At 42.7% G+C, this 16231-nt stretch overlaps 1 protein-coding gene across 2 annotated transcripts in view; it reads right to left on the bottom strand.

Annotated features, from left to right (window-relative positions):
- Positions 1-15322, bottom strand: part of plekhg4 (pleckstrin homology and RhoGEF domain containing G4) — a 44588-nt gene extending 29266 nt beyond the window's left edge. Inside the window, exon 1 of one of the 2 annotated variants that reach the window (XM_085477577.1) lies at positions 15222-15322. In XM_085477577.1, coding sequence (XP_085333703.1) covers positions 15222-15224 — 3 coding nt within the window. In that variant the 5' untranslated portion in view covers positions 15225-15322. The remainder of the gene's footprint in view (positions 1-15221) is intronic. The other variant, XM_085477666.1, reaches the window with a different exon arrangement.
- Between the last annotated feature and the right edge of the window lie 909 nt (positions 15323-16231).

Here is a 16231-nt window from a genome sequence, read left to right as displayed (position 1 = left end):
AACCACAGGAGCTCTATTACTGCAGATATAGGAACTGAAGGAAAGACATCAACTACCAGGCGTCATTTTACTGACAACCAGCCAATCGCTGGGCTTCACGTTCTTTATAGAGCACACTATAAGTCACTATAAATAACCCACTGTCAATGGCAACAGCATGTAAGCAAGCCAGTAAACATAAACCTGCAGGCAATATGTGGACCAATAAGGAATATTTACACTTAACCAATCATGTGATGCCCCCTCAAGTTTAACAGCTTGTTAGTGACCAAACAGAGTAAGGGAAAAACGATGAGTGGATAGTCTGGTGACCTGTTCAGAGCATGCCCTGCCTCTCACAGTGTGACAGCCCTGAACATATGGCAACAATGGCTGGATGGATAAATATTACACCTACATTATTGTATGCTTAATGTTAAGCAGCTATCTGCAACCAGATGGTCCACGGTTGTTGGGAAATGCCAAAAATCTGTTATTCTCGGTCTGATCTCTTGTTAACAGTATTAGAGTGATATCTCTGATACAAGTAGTGGAAATTAGCTTTCTCCGAAAGGTGGATGGGCTCTGCCTTAGCGATCGGGTGAGCAGTTCAGTCATTCGGGAGGCGTTCAGGGAAGGGCCACCACTCCTCCACATCAAAAGGAGAGGACTAAGCCCGTCACCTCCTGGGTAAGGTGTTCCGGCCAGGCATGTGCTGCCAGTAGGAAGCCCCGGAGTGAAACCAAGGCAATTTGGAGAGCTAACATTTATAGGCTGGCCTCGGAAAGGCTCAACGTTATCGTTAGAAGGAGATGGTGAGATGGAAGTCTGGGCTTCCCTACTGCCCCCACGACCTGACTTTAGATAAGAGGAAGAAAATGGCGGGATGATTTATTGTTTTAGATTTGAACTTTTATTGAAATGGTTGGCATGAACTTTTGAACAGCCTGCATCATTCTCAGTGCACAGCACAAAGCACCATACTTTTCCGTCGCAATGTTTTAGTTTTTCAGATGTTAATTTAACACATTTTAATAATACGTCAACATCTTTTGTTGTAACATGTTTTCAAATCATTTTTAACATTTACGACTGCTCGTCATCTGTCTGGACTATAATGTTGATAATGCACAATGTGAGGTGCCGCACAGTTAAGCAGCATGATTCATTATTGAAAAATGTGTTAAATATAGGGCTGCCACAAACGATTATTTTGATAGTCGACTAGTCACCGATTATTTTTGCGATTAGTCGACTAATCAGATCATCATCCATTGAACGTAAAACTGGCTTATTGCACCAGCAGCATCTGCTCTTATATAACTATCATTAGCTTACAGCTTTAAGTGTTTAAGGTATGTTTCTAATTACTGGTTGCTAGAGCTGGGCGATATGAGATTTTTTCATATCACGATATGTTTTTTTCATTTCAGGCGATAACGATATCTATCACGATATAAGCCAAATAACTATATTTGTAAGATTTAAATGTGCTGTTGCTCACAAGTAAAATGTGAAATAATCAGCAGCTTGTTTTTATTTAAATATTTATTTCCCATAATAAGTTCAACAGGGTAGATGTACTTAAGGAACATGAGACTTTTTCAGATAAATAAAGGCAAATATTGCAAACTACACAAAAGGCAGCCGCTAAAGCGTTTAAGTTTCAAAACAGAACAAACGAAACAGACTAAATTGTCAATTCCACTTAGAAACAAAATATTAATTCAAAAAATAAATCTTAGTTTGTTTTACAGAAGAACAGACAAAACTGACTAACTTTTGTCAATATCAAATAAACTGAGAACTAAAAGGAAATTCTCAGTTACTTTAGTCTGACAAAAGCCGAATGACGAATTAGCGCTTCCAGTCAGAGACTGAGGCTACGTCCACACATACACGGGTATTTTTGAAAACGGAGATTTTCCGTTTTCGTTTTAAAAAATAATCCCGTCCACACATAAAGGCAGAAATGAAGGAAAACGCTGCTATGAACATGCCAAAGCAGCAGGTGGCGCTAGATTCCTAACCGTGCAGAAATGTTGGCCAATCAGAAGTCTAGAAGCCTCGGTGGGAAAAAGTAAACAAAGCTGGGGCATAGAAGCAGAACCGAGTCGTATGTGTGGAGGGACAGTAACTGTGTGTATATGTAAGCATTTAAACACTGCAGAGAGTAGAATTAACAGTATTGTAGAAATTCATTTCACCGAAACAATAACGTGGGGCACAGTGTGACGCATGCACCAGTTTATTGTATTTCCAGACTTGCTTTCGGCACATTTACAGTGCAGCTACTCTGTTTTTTGTCAGACTTGAAATAGCCGAAATACCTTCACACTACGGAACTTCTATGGCTCTTCCGTTCGACAATCTCTCCGGCGTTGGAACCATCATCTGTTTTCTCTTCGGTCACGCTCGGTTGATTTTTCTAGTCGGCACACTCATTTCCTCCATTACCCGCTGGCTGCTTCCCAAACAAACACACGTGCGGCTTGGCACTTGTGCTGTACGTAACAAGTCACGCGACGTGACGCTGCGGCTGTGATTGGTTCGGCTCTGCGCTACTTAATTTGGATTGGCTGTTCTTTTTTTTTTTTTTTTTTTTTAAGAGGACAAGAGCGGCGAGGTCTATCGCGATAGCTTAATTTCTCTATCGAGTAAAAGTTATATCGCGATACATATCGTTATCGTTCTATCGCCCAGCTCTACTGGTTGCTGTGAGACTTTTTTCTGTAGCTACTTCATACTATATTTGAAATGTCCATTCAACCATCACGTTATGCTTTGCTCTCATTCTTCAGATGTTACTCTTTCAGTTTCACTGTTGCTGTCAGTACTTGGTGCCATTTTTAAATGAGCATGTGGATGGAAGAGAAAAGGGCTCCTGTTTAATAATCAGGATGGAGCCTCTGAGATAAACTAATGTAATATCTCAGGTTCAGCTGGTTTTATGAATAGTTAGTGGCAGCCCGTGTCTCCCCTGAGGGTCATGATTCATCCTTCCAACTGTTCGGCTGACTGCTCAGCGGCAAACCAGTTCCTGTTGGGTGTGGAGGAGGAGGAGTCAGCGGCGTGCTGAAACTGTTCACATGTTTAAACAGCCCAGCCACAAAAGGGGGTCACGGTTCCACAAAGCAGAGGTCATGACTGTTTTAGTTACCAATCATGGTAACATGGCATGGGGAGGGAGGAGCTATATAGGCGAGGGACCCACAGGACATATGACCTTTTAACCCCCCCGTTCCAGAGACGTGAACAGTGACAGGCCAGCTGTCAGCTAAAGGAAAAGTAGAGATTTCTGACGGCACAGACCAATTCAACCAGCGACGGAGACGCGCTCAATCCAGATACTGAAAAAGCTGTACCTCATACCAGGCTCAGTCTGTCCAATCAAGGCAGTGATTGAGTAAAACACCCGATTAAGAAAACTGACCTCAAAGGTATCTTTAATGCTAGAGATTTTTCCCTTTCTCCTACATTTCCTTGCAGGGAAAAGCCTGATATGCACTTCTATTGGTCAAAGTCAGCCACATGTGAGGGGCGCAGAAAGGGAACATTGTGATGTTGATATATAAGAAAGCACGAGGTCTCTTAAGTCCTGCTTGCATCAAACAATGTTTTGTGCCACAATAATAAAGTCTATGAAATGATAATAAAAGGATGAAGTGATGTGCGCAGAGGGAAGTAATTATTTAATCCCTGTTGAATTTGTGAGTTTGTTCACTTACAAACTGAGTGAAGGTAACAACTGTTGCTCTCATTTTTTGGACATGGAACAAATAAAATGACCGTCAGTTGCCCTTAGTCTGGAGTATGGCTGGGCTATATCATACCGTTCACGGTAATACCGTTATAACGTTAGGCAACGATAAGAAAATGAAATATCGCGATAGAATATGGGTAAAACACGCATGCGCGGTGCCTTTGTTTTCATACGCACATGGCGGAAAAAGCATGGCGGTGACGCAGAATGAGAAGGGCGAAAGTGGACGGTTGTATGAAACGGATGAACCAGAACTGGTTTGTAAAAATGCTGCAACTTCAGTGGTGTGGAACTGGTTTGGCGTTCGTCCGTCAGATATGCACCAAAGCACTATTTTTGGTAGCGCATGCTAGCGGGCCGTCGTTATTACCGTGTTTTTCGGAAAATAAGGCACACTTAAAATCAATCCTTTGATTTTCTGAAAAAAAATCGACAGTGCCCCTTCCCGTGTGCCTTATGTATGAATTCTGGTTGTGCTTACTGACCTCGAATCTTACGTGGTACACAGCGCTCAGAAATCTGTCAAAACTGTACGTGTTGGCCTCCTTCACTGCATGCAAACAACACTCTGCGCATAAAATAAAAAGATCCTTATTCTCATATCTGCAGCTGTATTTGCACAAGACCACAGTTCAACAACAGCCTCATGCCACTCACATATTTATATCCATTTGATGTGGCTCCCTTACTCCGGACGAACACTATGAAACCTTCAGTGCAGATGGTTTCTGCAGAAACACACAGCCAACAGTTGATCACAACAAAAACACCCACACCACAGACACACACACGTCTGGCAGTTCATGTTGCCGATTGTGGCTGGGAGATAAAAATCAGATGCTATTTTCCTTCTCCTCTGTTGCGCTGCTGCGATGCGGCTAACCACAGGCGGCCCACCCTGATACAAAACACGCTGCTTTTGAAATCAGTGACGATCCTTAACAGAAAAACACCTCGACACGGTAAACTAGACAGATGTTTGATTGTCCCACAGGGATGTGCAGCCTCTGTCACTGTGGCTCCACATCCCTCATCACAGCACAGCGTCAGAGGTCTGTGAAGCCTTTTCAACAGCTTCATGTTATCTGATGACCTCTGGTGAAATGTGGAAATTACAAATGCAGACAACCTCTGTTTCCTTAACGATTACAAATCTAACAGGGCCTGCGGGTCACACAAGTCCCGTGTGAAAATAATAAAGCATGTCTGCATCGGGAAGCTCCACGGTGTCGTTTTTCATCTCCTGCTCCATTCATCAATATTTCCTTTAACCACAAACTGCCTTTTTCTCATTCAGAGACTTGTTTCTGTTTGCTGTGACCTGTTGCAGCTTGTTTAAAGTAGAAGACAATTAAAGTCTCCTCTGCCTGATTGTATCAGACAGATGAGACTTTAATTGTCTAATCTGCAAATGATGAGCAAGAATGAACAGAATGAGCATGCCTTTATTCTGAAAATCCCAGCTGTAAACTCATCATGAGAGGAAAACATGACAGATGAGACGACGTACCAGGCAGCGATCCACAGATAATAGGAAAGGAATGCTACAGATGCACATCCACAATCACACAGAGGAAATCAAAGCCCTCAGCCTCAGGCTCGGAGTCTGCTCAGGTATTCAAAGTCACCATCTAATTGGTAAAATGCCACTTGGTTACCACAGGTGAATATTTTAATCAACAGTGACTATTTGAATTATTTGATGGGATTTTCTGACAGATATAATAAGGCTTGCTGTGTGGTGCACACAGTCCAAGAAGTCAGGTTCAATTCTTCAGAGGAAGTTCCAAAAGCCGATCGAGGCCTACTGCTGCTGCCGGAGTCCGACATGACTCAAAGTGGGAAGGCATCAGGAAGTTAACAGGAGGCAACAAGGGCCAAGAAAGCTGGTAATCAGCTACTGAAAAAGCAAATGCAGATCTGCCAGGTCGTCCACAGCACTCCAATCAAACTGGCATCAAAACAAAGCTTACTCCTAAGCACCGACAGCCAATGAGAGTCCCTCACGCCGACATCACAAGCTGAAACTTCTCTCAACACCTGTTAGCACTGCAAACAGATCTCACACCTGGGAAGAAGTTTTCCAGTTGGTCTGTTTCCAGTGACCTGGAACTCTGTTTTTACCTTCCATGCACTCAAAAAGCACGAAAGGTAAAAACACAAACGGAAATGCTGTTATGCAAGTGGATATGGGACCACCAGCCTAGAGTTTAACTCATACGCTCTGGACACCATTCAGGAAGGCTCCGTTTCAACATTTTGATCTCAATGGAGGAAAAAATAAAACTAGAGAACCGATACCAAGTCATGGAACCAAGCTGATTCTACTGCATGCCTTAGATTATCAGCTCTGTCAGCACTGGCAAGTTTTGTTTACTTTCCTCCACAGTTGTGCATTGCAAAATAATGATGTCATGAGCATATGCATTCATAGTTAAGCCTACCTGGTAATCCGTTTCCTCGCTGCCTTCAGACAGAGAATAATACACCTGCACTGACACTTTAAACCTGCACAGGGCTACTTTTTACCCATAGAAAATTCATTAGAGAAATCAATTACGGGATTGTGGTATCAATAAAATCTCATCAATCTTCTTTCTTGTGATTGTAGCACAAAGGAAGAGAAAAGAAGAAGAGGAAGACCTCAGGTTGTTCTCTGATGAAGCTGCAACTTAAAACTGACAGTCACAATCTGCCACAATAATAATAGCATAAAATGTCACAACAAAGTGACCGTGATGATCCCTCAGGTCAGACGCTGTCAGATTCATGGGAGGCAAACATGTCTGAAAGGGCCTTGTAATGAAATGCAGATTATCAGGAAATGTCTTCAGTTTGACTCTTCAGAACTAAAAGTGTGTTTGTATTGTAGTATACATTATTTAACTAGAGAAGAAGAAACAAAACTCAGACTAACAAAGCCTGAGCAACAAAACTAAACTGGAAGCAGCAAAGACGTGATATAAAATCAGCTAAAGTCAGCGAGGTCCTCGGCTTCAAAGCAAACACTCCTTTCACTTTGCTTTCACACTGCCTGTGGTCTTTGTTTCTGCCTCCTGTGGAGTGTTTTCACAGGAGTTCACACCTTCATGAGGCCAGGCGGCAGCTGAGCCACCATCCATCCCACATGAACACAAACCTTTCTCAAACCTGAAGGGGAACAAAAACGTCTCGGCGTCCGGCGCCACAGCGCTCAGACCGATAGCGTAGAGCCGTGACCTTGACACACAGAGTTTCTAAAACATGAGATTAGATTTGCAAGTTTCTCACAGCGAAGAGCTGACAGGCTGCTCAATGAGCTGAGCTCAGCTGGCTGAGTGGGGAGGACAAAAAGCCCAACTTCAAGGCCCTTTATAGGGGAAAGAGGTAATGGCCGGTCCCTGTGGGACACGATTTGATTTAAGGGCCGAGCTAAACTCAGACCATTGAGAGGATCAGAGGGGCTGCAGGGGTACTCGACGGGGGAAAGTCTAAAGCAAGAAACATCTTCTCCTCAAGAGGAGAAAATCAAAAAGCCAGAAAAACAGTGAGCTGTCCCAAGTACCTGCACACAGTCAGAGCGAAATATTTCAGTTCATCTTCAAACTCAGCCTGAGGTGACTTTTAACAACAGAAGCTGGTCTAGGATTTGGTGTGGACAACCGCATGAAACCTCATGGTTCATCTGTGTATCACATTACAAAACCCCAGTATCCCACATCAAAGGTGTTCCTCATGTTTGCTTCACATGCTAATTATTACTGCAGCAAACTGAGCCAAAACTGAAGCTCAACCTGCAGCATGATGAACACTGCTGCACCCTTAAACCCCAAACTACAGACAGGACATGAAGGAAGTCTGTCTGCAGGATGGGGCGGCTTACGTTCAAGTGGCAGCAGGTAGGACTGTAAACAGAAAAAATGCAGATTAATTGAAAGCCTCTCTCTGATGCGCCGACAATATGTTTTCCCTCAAACGACCTTCAGTGAATTCTGAATGTGTTTCAACTCCAGTGCAGAGAAGCAGCAGATTTCTGAACTCCATTAATCTGCTACTGCAGATTTCTGCAGGTGCTTCCACCATCTTTGACTTTGTTAACTCAAAGATGCCTGCAACAAGCTGCCAACAGTTCTTCATAACACATTGACCCAAAACAGTTTCAGCCACATCTGTCCATCTTAAAGACAAATTATCACCTAGTCATAATTCTGTCACCTCAAAGGTAAAAAGTCACCAAACAAGTCCACAGATACATAATCTGAGTGGATTTAACCTGATATAACAGAGAAGAAACATCTTAACAAAAAAAAAAAAAACAACACAAAAGGGTTTTTTTTCTTTTGTAAATAACTTCACTGAACACAAGAATCCTCGACAAACCAGCTGGTTTAAATAAAGTCATGTAAGGAGTGGATCTAGGACAGCCGTGAGACGTTTGCGCTCAGCATTAAAGCTGCAGCTACTGTAAATACCACCATAAACGCCTTCATGTGGGCTGTTTAAAGTTGCCCAGTTACAGACCAGAAAAGCAGTCATGCTCACTTTATCGCCTTCTGTTTACATTAAATTGGCGGAGGACTCAACTGATGCACCGATTGTAACTCCAACTCCTACGTTTACCTCTGTGCATGCTGCAGACTCATCTCTGCCTCAGCACTGTTATTCATCATTATACATACATAACATTATTATGACTGATTACATCTGTAATGCAGTTGAAGTCTGATTACACCAGTCTGACATTTATAAAAACAGGTTGTAAAAAGTCATTAAAAAGAAGTTTAAAAAGTTTGATACTTGATATACATTATCAAGTATCAAACATACATTCAATTTACCATTTAATTTTTTCTTAAAAGAAATTCCAACACATAGGATCCATATGAAAAAAAAACAAAAAAACAAAACAAAAAACACCTACGATCATTCATAAGTGATAGCGAATATGAGAGCAGACACAGGCCTAGAATCACCAGCTGCAGTCCAAAGTGGTGGAGTTGGAGTCTGTCAGGATGATCAGCATCCTCTCTGGGCAGCTGAATGATATCATGAACTGCCACGACAGCAACCTGCCACAGAGCCTTTAGAGAAAATGCACGACAAGAAAAAGCTGGGACCGGCTGCTCAGCTGTGACTGAACTTTTTAATCAAGTGTTGTTTGGATCCTGCATGATGAATGAAGATAATAAGATGAAGACAAAAATGCTAAAACGAGTAGGGAATTATAGTGCAGTGGACCACCCATGTAAAGTTTGTAAGTGGAAAACAATGAAATGGATCTAATATCCCACATGAGGGACCCTGAAGCTCTCTGCATGTGTGGCAGGATTCACCTCACACTGAAGTAGGTCAGAGAATTTATTGGCCTGGGGGGGAATCTTATTTTACGGGTGTTATATTCAGGTAGCGTGTTCTTCGGTGGAGGGGTGTTTTCCCAGACGGAGTTGAGGGTGAAGGGAGGGGGAAGAGGCTTCATGTTTCAGGCAGGCTGGGGCAGGAAGATGACAGGGTGCTGAGGTACGGTGAGGACCTGCAGGAACACTGGCTCTTTGTGCTGCCTCCTCCGAAGCGCATCGCCGCGGGTCCATCCCAACAACGCAGCACTCAACACCGCGGACGACGACCACTTCCTATCGCTGACGAGTCCCAAGAGATAAAAACATTTCCGGCTGAGCTGCAGCCTGCAGGTTCAAAGGCTGAGCTTTTTTCCTCTGACATCTGACCCGAGAGGCAGCGTGAAAAACAGCTTCCATCAGGCGGTGAAGTGAAGCCCACTGGGTCAGTGTGTTAAACCCGATACGCAAGATGAGCAGCCCGCTCATGGAAACCTCTTCCATCAAATCCTGTTTACTGGAAGCGGATTTCTTTAACCGTTTTAAGAAGTATTACCAAATCTCATGTCATGAAATCTTTTTTTTTTTTTTTTTTTTTTTTTTTTTTTTAAAATCACCCAAACTAATTATCTTGAATTACACTGAGGCTTATCTGTGACATGTTTGTTGTAAGAATGTCAACGATCCATGACCACACCTTGTTTTCTGTCTGTAACCTCCATCAGTGCGAGTCCATTATCTGAGTGCCTCAAACATTCCTGCAGCTTCAAGGCTCTGTAAATCAGAGGCGTTTGGGCTTGTCAAGGGTCTGCTGGGTAAAAAGACGGTGTCGCAGGAAGAGCCTGAACACATCCGCTGATCTTTATATCTCAATTTAACCCGTGTGAGGTCCAAGGCATCAATGACGAGGAGTAACCCTAACCCCACTGTTTGAGAAAAATAAAAAGGCTTTTGGGGAAAAACTGAAATAATTTTTAGTGTGTGTGTTAACTAGGGCTGCCACGATTAGTCGACTAGTCACGATTATGTCGACTATTAAAATCGTCGACGACTAATTTAATAGTCGACGCATCGTTTGAAGCTTTGTAAGATCACAAAGGACGCAGGAATGAGTAGTAGGATTTAAGAGTGTAATAACGGACTGAAACAGAAGATGGCAGCACTGCATGTACAAGGATGCCAGCTGCCGTTAAACCCCGAAGAAGAAGAAGCTGTGTCCCAGAATTCATAGCGCAGCCCAGCGCAGTTGTCAACAATGGCGGCAGCTAGTTAGTTTTAACTTTACTCTTATTATTCTTTCTGGGTCACAAAATAAACTTTTAACATATTTTCAAGCGAGAATGTAGCTGTGTAAACCTCAAATATCTGCTCAGTTTATCAGGACACCACATATTTTCAAAAGCGCTCCGACGTTTTCGGAGACGTCTGTTACCCACTAGCTCGTTAGCTAGCCGGGGGCTAGGTCACTAGAGCCGTGAGAACACCGGACTCCCGGCAAATCGTTTTCAAACCCACCGCCGTCTTTCGCTAGTCAGGTTAAACATATATGAGTCACTTAGATAACTTAAAAATGTTATTGTTTGGCTTTCTTTAGTATTTTATTTGTTCCTGAGTAAATCGGTTTGGCTGAGATTAAAGTTATAGTTTTTGCACAGCTAAAACTGTCAAGCAGACAGCTGATTATCAGAAGTGTGAGACGCTGGAGAATATACTCCGGTGTCCTGTTATATTTTAGAAAGCAAGGAGTTTATTAAACTTCACCGAAACAATCTGCAAATTTCATTAAAAATTAATAAACTACCATCTTGTCTTTATTTTTAGTTAGCACAAACACTTCAAGCTGTAAGCTAATGATAGTTATATAAGACCAGATGCTGCTGGTGCAATAAGCTGTAAGTTTTACGTCCAATGGATGATGATCTGATTAGTCGACTAATCGCAAAAATAATCGGTGACTAGTCGACTATCAAAATAATCGTTTGTGGCAGCCCTAGTGTTAACGGGAACTTTTTCTTTTTTTGCCCCAAATGCTGGGTTGGTTTTCGGGGTTTGGATCAGGGGGTACTGAGCCCTCACCTTAAATCCAGTTAAATAAACACAGCTTATTCCACAGTTGCTCTGAGGAAAAGAGTACATTTATCTCTATCCTAACATCACGTGCAGACCGGCAGAGGTTATGTCAGGCTGTGTGTTGCTTCTGGCACTGTCAGAGCAGCAGTTTGTCAGATGAAAGCTGTGATGTGCTGAGATTAAATGTTTTTATCTTACAGAATAAAAATAATCAATGCAGGAATGTGTTGAATAATGTTAGGCGTTTCTGCTTATTTAATAGGCTGTTTATGGAGATGATGATAAGTGCGCATCACCAAAATCTCAAACACTGATTCGCATCACAGCATAGTGCCATTTGGGTCATCCCAGCAGGGGGTTGATCTGCTAATCACAGAGAGAGGACTGCAGGCCAGGGAGAAAGCAAACTGCTATAAACCCGGTTAGAAACGGGTCATTCATGAGGGACGTTACAGACCAGTATGATGAAACATGATGGCATAACATCACAGTCTGAGTCAGCTGCTGGGGTGAGGACAACTTCAGTTCAGAGACAGGAACACGGAGCAAAACATCTGGAAAACTGACCAAAGATGGCTGTGCTGCGACTGTAGTGTAATTGAAGTGTTTTCTGAGTGATTTTCTGCTTTAAAAACAGTTGAGCAGGACAACCTCCTGTCTGGTGGACTCCTGGTTCTAACTCCTGCAGAACCTTTATGGTTCCCCAACATGCCTGAGCACGTGTTCTTCAGCCTCGCAATATTTCACCTTTGTGTCAAACACACCCAATCACACTCCTCCATGGCAACAACATTTCATCTCTGCTCAGGTGTGTGTGTGATTCAGCCTCCAAAATGTGACTCACTGAAACAACAGCCACACACTTATTTATCTCCATTGTTACCAAGTTGCACTGTGGCAATCGGAGCAGACTGGACATGAGATCCAGGGCCTTATTTTCAAGCCTTCTGGTCATGAAGAGTGACCAATCAGGGCTTTTACTGGATTAAAATGGACCTTTGAAGGGTGACTTATTACGACTGGTCCACATACAGCCAAGGCTGTGTCACATTACCTCACAGAAATCTGTGTATTTTTAGATATTTCATTTAAAATAAATAAAAATCATATATATAACAAAAAAACAAAAAAACACCCAGCACGCCCCTGCGGGCGGTTTTATCCTTCAAGCTCGGGTCCTCTACCAGAGGCCTGGGAGCTTGAGGGTCCTGCGCAGTATCTTAGCTGTTCCCAGGACTGCGCTCTTCTGGACAGAGATCTCCGATGTTGTTCCCGGGATCTGCTGGAGCCACTCGCCTAGCTTGGGAGTCACCGCACCTAGTGCTCCGATTACCACGGGGACCACCGTTACCTTCACCCTCCACATCCTCTCGAGCTCTTCTCTGAGCCCTTGGTATTTCTCCAGCTTCTCGTGTTCCTTCTTCCTGATATTGCTGTCATTGGGAACCGCTACATCGATCACTACGGCCGTCTTCTTCTGTTTGTCTACCACCACTATGTCCGGTTGGTTAGCCACCACCATTTTGTCCGTCTGTATCTGGAAGTCCCACAGGATCTTAGCTCGGTCATTCTCCACCACCCTTGGGGGCATCTCCCATTTTGACCTCGGGACTTCCAGGTTATACTCGGCACAGATGTTCCTGTACACTATGCCGGCCACTTGGTTATGGCGTTCCATGTATGCCTTGCCTGCTAGCATCTTGCACCCTGCTGTTATGTGCTGGATTGTCTCTGGGGCATCTTTACACAGCCTGCACCTGGGGTCTTGCCTGGTGTGAAAAGCCCGCAAAGCATTTCAGTCCATAATAAATCACGATCATTAATTTTGAGTTAATCCAAGCTTCGACAGATGACATTTTACTCAGCAGCTTCTCCTCTAAGACTTACAAACCACAAACAAATCCCAGTGAACCTGATATAAAGCCACTGAATTATAATGTGATTGGAGGAGGAACCCTGCATTCATGCAGACAAGCTTTTAACACCTTTTTTAACACCACTTCATTTACTTCACTGCTGCAGGAAAGCAGGAAGCTCTTAACTCCCTGAAAGAAAGGACTTCTTTAACGTGAAAGTCTTCAGGTTTTGATAAACTAAACTTTTTTACCCTCTGACTTTTGTTCCAGGCATTTTGTTCAGGCAAAGCGATCTGTTTATTACACTTTAATAAAACTGGAAAAACAGGAATGTTGTACAATTTTCTGGCCAGCAGTGAGAAACCTCACAGTGTACAGTGTAATAAGAGCTCACGGGAAAGACAGAGATATCTGTGGCAAACAGTTTTGTGTTGTTACACTTCTTTTCTTTTTACACTTCCCAGGCACTGGGATGTACTGCAGGGAGGGACGCTGCTGTGGCTCTTTGGGAACAAACTGAAGGTCAAACCAACACTGTGAACTTTCACTAAAACTTTGTCTCGCCTTCTTCTGAGTGTGATAAAATGTGCTCCTCGGGTCTGATGTTAGTTAATGAGCCCAGAGTGAACTAAACTACAAAAACACTACAGGTACAAATTTAAGTGTTCTACCATAAAATAAATGATAACCACTCTTCTGTTCACCCCCATATTAAAGCCATCTTTACACACAGACTACAACGTTTCTATAGCATGACACAAACAGGCAGTCAGTTAAATCCATTACGAGGCAGAGATGTTTTTGTGCCATTGCCATCCTGATGTTAGGTGTGACACTAGCTGTGACAAATGAGGGGTAGACAGTGAAGCCGCATGCTTACTGGCTAACGTGTGACTTTAAGTCATTAACCAATGAGCACCACCTGGATAATCCTCCTTCCTAACTGTGAAGGGGCTTCCACACAGGAAGTGAGTCACTAGTAGTGAGTCACTTTGCAGCTCACTCTTTGTTGCTAGCAAGATATTCCTGCAATTTATCTAATCACTTTGTGTTGTGTGGATTGATGGATCGATAGAGCTTGATATAATCTTCATAGCAATGATGAAAATGTATTTTATTTCAAATAATATAATATAATGCATGCATAATGCAAATAAAATTGGTCCTAGCATAGAACCCTGTGGAACTCCATAATTATTCTTGTGTGTGAGGAGGACTCCCATTTACAGTAAGTTTAAGACGTTGTGGCCTTAATGATCTTACTTTGGTAAAAGTCCATCTGATGCTAAATAGTCATAACTGACAGCAATAATAAAACTACAAATCTACTAACAGCTCAGTAAGAAAACCAAACTAGGTTTAAAGCCTATAAGGAAATCCTGAGAGGTGACGCACTGACCACAGGACCAAAACAAACAACCGATTTCAGGAGGAGCTGAGGGACAAAACAGGAGTACAATCCAAACCAGCATCATGACAGCCCACAACATCTAAATGCATTAAACATCACCACATTTTACATTTAACCCCAGGTTTCTCTGAAGGCTAGAGAAAAGCCCTCACGTTATTGCAGCTCTTCATTAAAGACACACAAAGGTCCTGGTATACATAATTTTGGGGGGGTTGTTTGTTTTTTGGTTTTTTATGGAAACCTTCAACCACAAACTGACACTTAAAAACTTTAAAATAAAGATCTGAGAGTTTGGAAAAACACAAGAGGGTGAAGACAGGGACTCCAACTAAATGTGCATCCAAAAAAGCCATTACTGCTGCTTTTATTTACTGCACTTTAGCTGTCTTTGTGAACTGTTACATACTCGTTTTATTGCATTTGTTTTGCTTTTTCAATCATGGACATTTTAAACTGCTGAACCAACAGATGATTCTGCTTTTCTCTGTTTTGCTGCGAGTCTGAACTCAGAACTCAAGAGGTTTGAATTTAGAGGTTTATTTGAGCTGAACACAGACTCTGCTCCAAACCACACACACACAAACACACTCACACACAGTCACGGCAAGGACTTTTTAACTGACTGAACACACACACACACACACACACACACACACACACACACACACACACACACACACAAACACACTCACACACACTCACGGCAAGGACTTTTTAACTGACTGAACACACACACACACACACACACACACACACACACACACACACACACACACACACACACCCCATGTGCTGCAGACTGCTGTTGGAGACTGAGTGTGTGATCTTACCATGTTTGCAGTGTGCTGTCAGTCGCTGTGTATTCCAGTTTAAGACCATTTTAGCTCCTCTCTTCCCGTCTGTCTGTCTGTGTGCCGTGTGTCTCGCCTCCGGTGAGGTCTGATTCACTGCAACTCTCAGTCTAGCCTCTCACATGTTAAGCCCCGCCCACCAGCTGCCAATCATGCATCTCTGGATCCTCCCCCTGCCCTCCTCACCTCACCTCTCTGTCACTCTCTGCTGGCAGAACTTAAGGTACATCAACAAGATTCAAGTTACAAATACTGCAAATAAATAATTTAAATACCAAACAAAGTTAATCCAGTTTCATCACAACCTGCAGAATAAAACCCAGGAAAACCCAACAAGGAGCAGGTGAGGACAGATCCTCTGTCAGGGGAAATCTTGATAGCTCCGAGCAGGTTTATTTTTCTGTATTGTGTTCCTGAGACTTAAAACAGTTTGATTCAAAGAAGCCGTTCTAAACCAATTCCAGCTCATTTTAACTTCCCACACAGTAAAACATGATTTTTAGTGCTGTGTCAATGTGACTTGGACCTTCCTCAGAATGTGACAGGCCTGTTTGCCAGTATTACCAGCTATAAACACAGCACACCGATGAGACAGTGATAACTGTAACACAATATACCAAGCTAACTTTATCTCTTTTAATTTCTTTAGAGTGGACGTGTGTCGTTTTTTTCCCCACTTTAAAACTCTGATAATACAAACAGACGCAGTTTGTTCTAAAGTCTTCTCTTTGTTCTGTATCAGGAAAAAGCTGGTGTCGTTTATCAGCCCCAACTCCATTATGATCAGTTCGGTTTTACTGATAATGGCAGAAACCAACCTTCAGCCTTCATGTATCATTTTACTTCGCACTGAAGAATGATACTGACATTCCTAAGCTGGGCTCTGTATTTGTATTCAGTTACTTGTTTGTCCTGATTTGTCCTTATTTTTGTCTCGTGTCTCTTCATGTTCTGTCCTTGAGGCAAAAAAAAATAAAAATTAAAGGACC

This window comes from Copadichromis virginalis, linkage group LG1, assembly GCF_057382275.1.
Source record: "Copadichromis virginalis isolate Kocher_CV1m ecotype Utaka linkage group LG1, C_Virginalis_male_GT1.1, whole genome shotgun sequence".
Classification (NCBI taxonomy): Eukaryota; Metazoa; Chordata; class Actinopteri; order Cichliformes; family Cichlidae; genus Copadichromis; species Copadichromis virginalis.
Note: the sequence above shows the minus strand (reverse complement) of the source record. Positions and strands in the feature narration are given on the sequence as shown.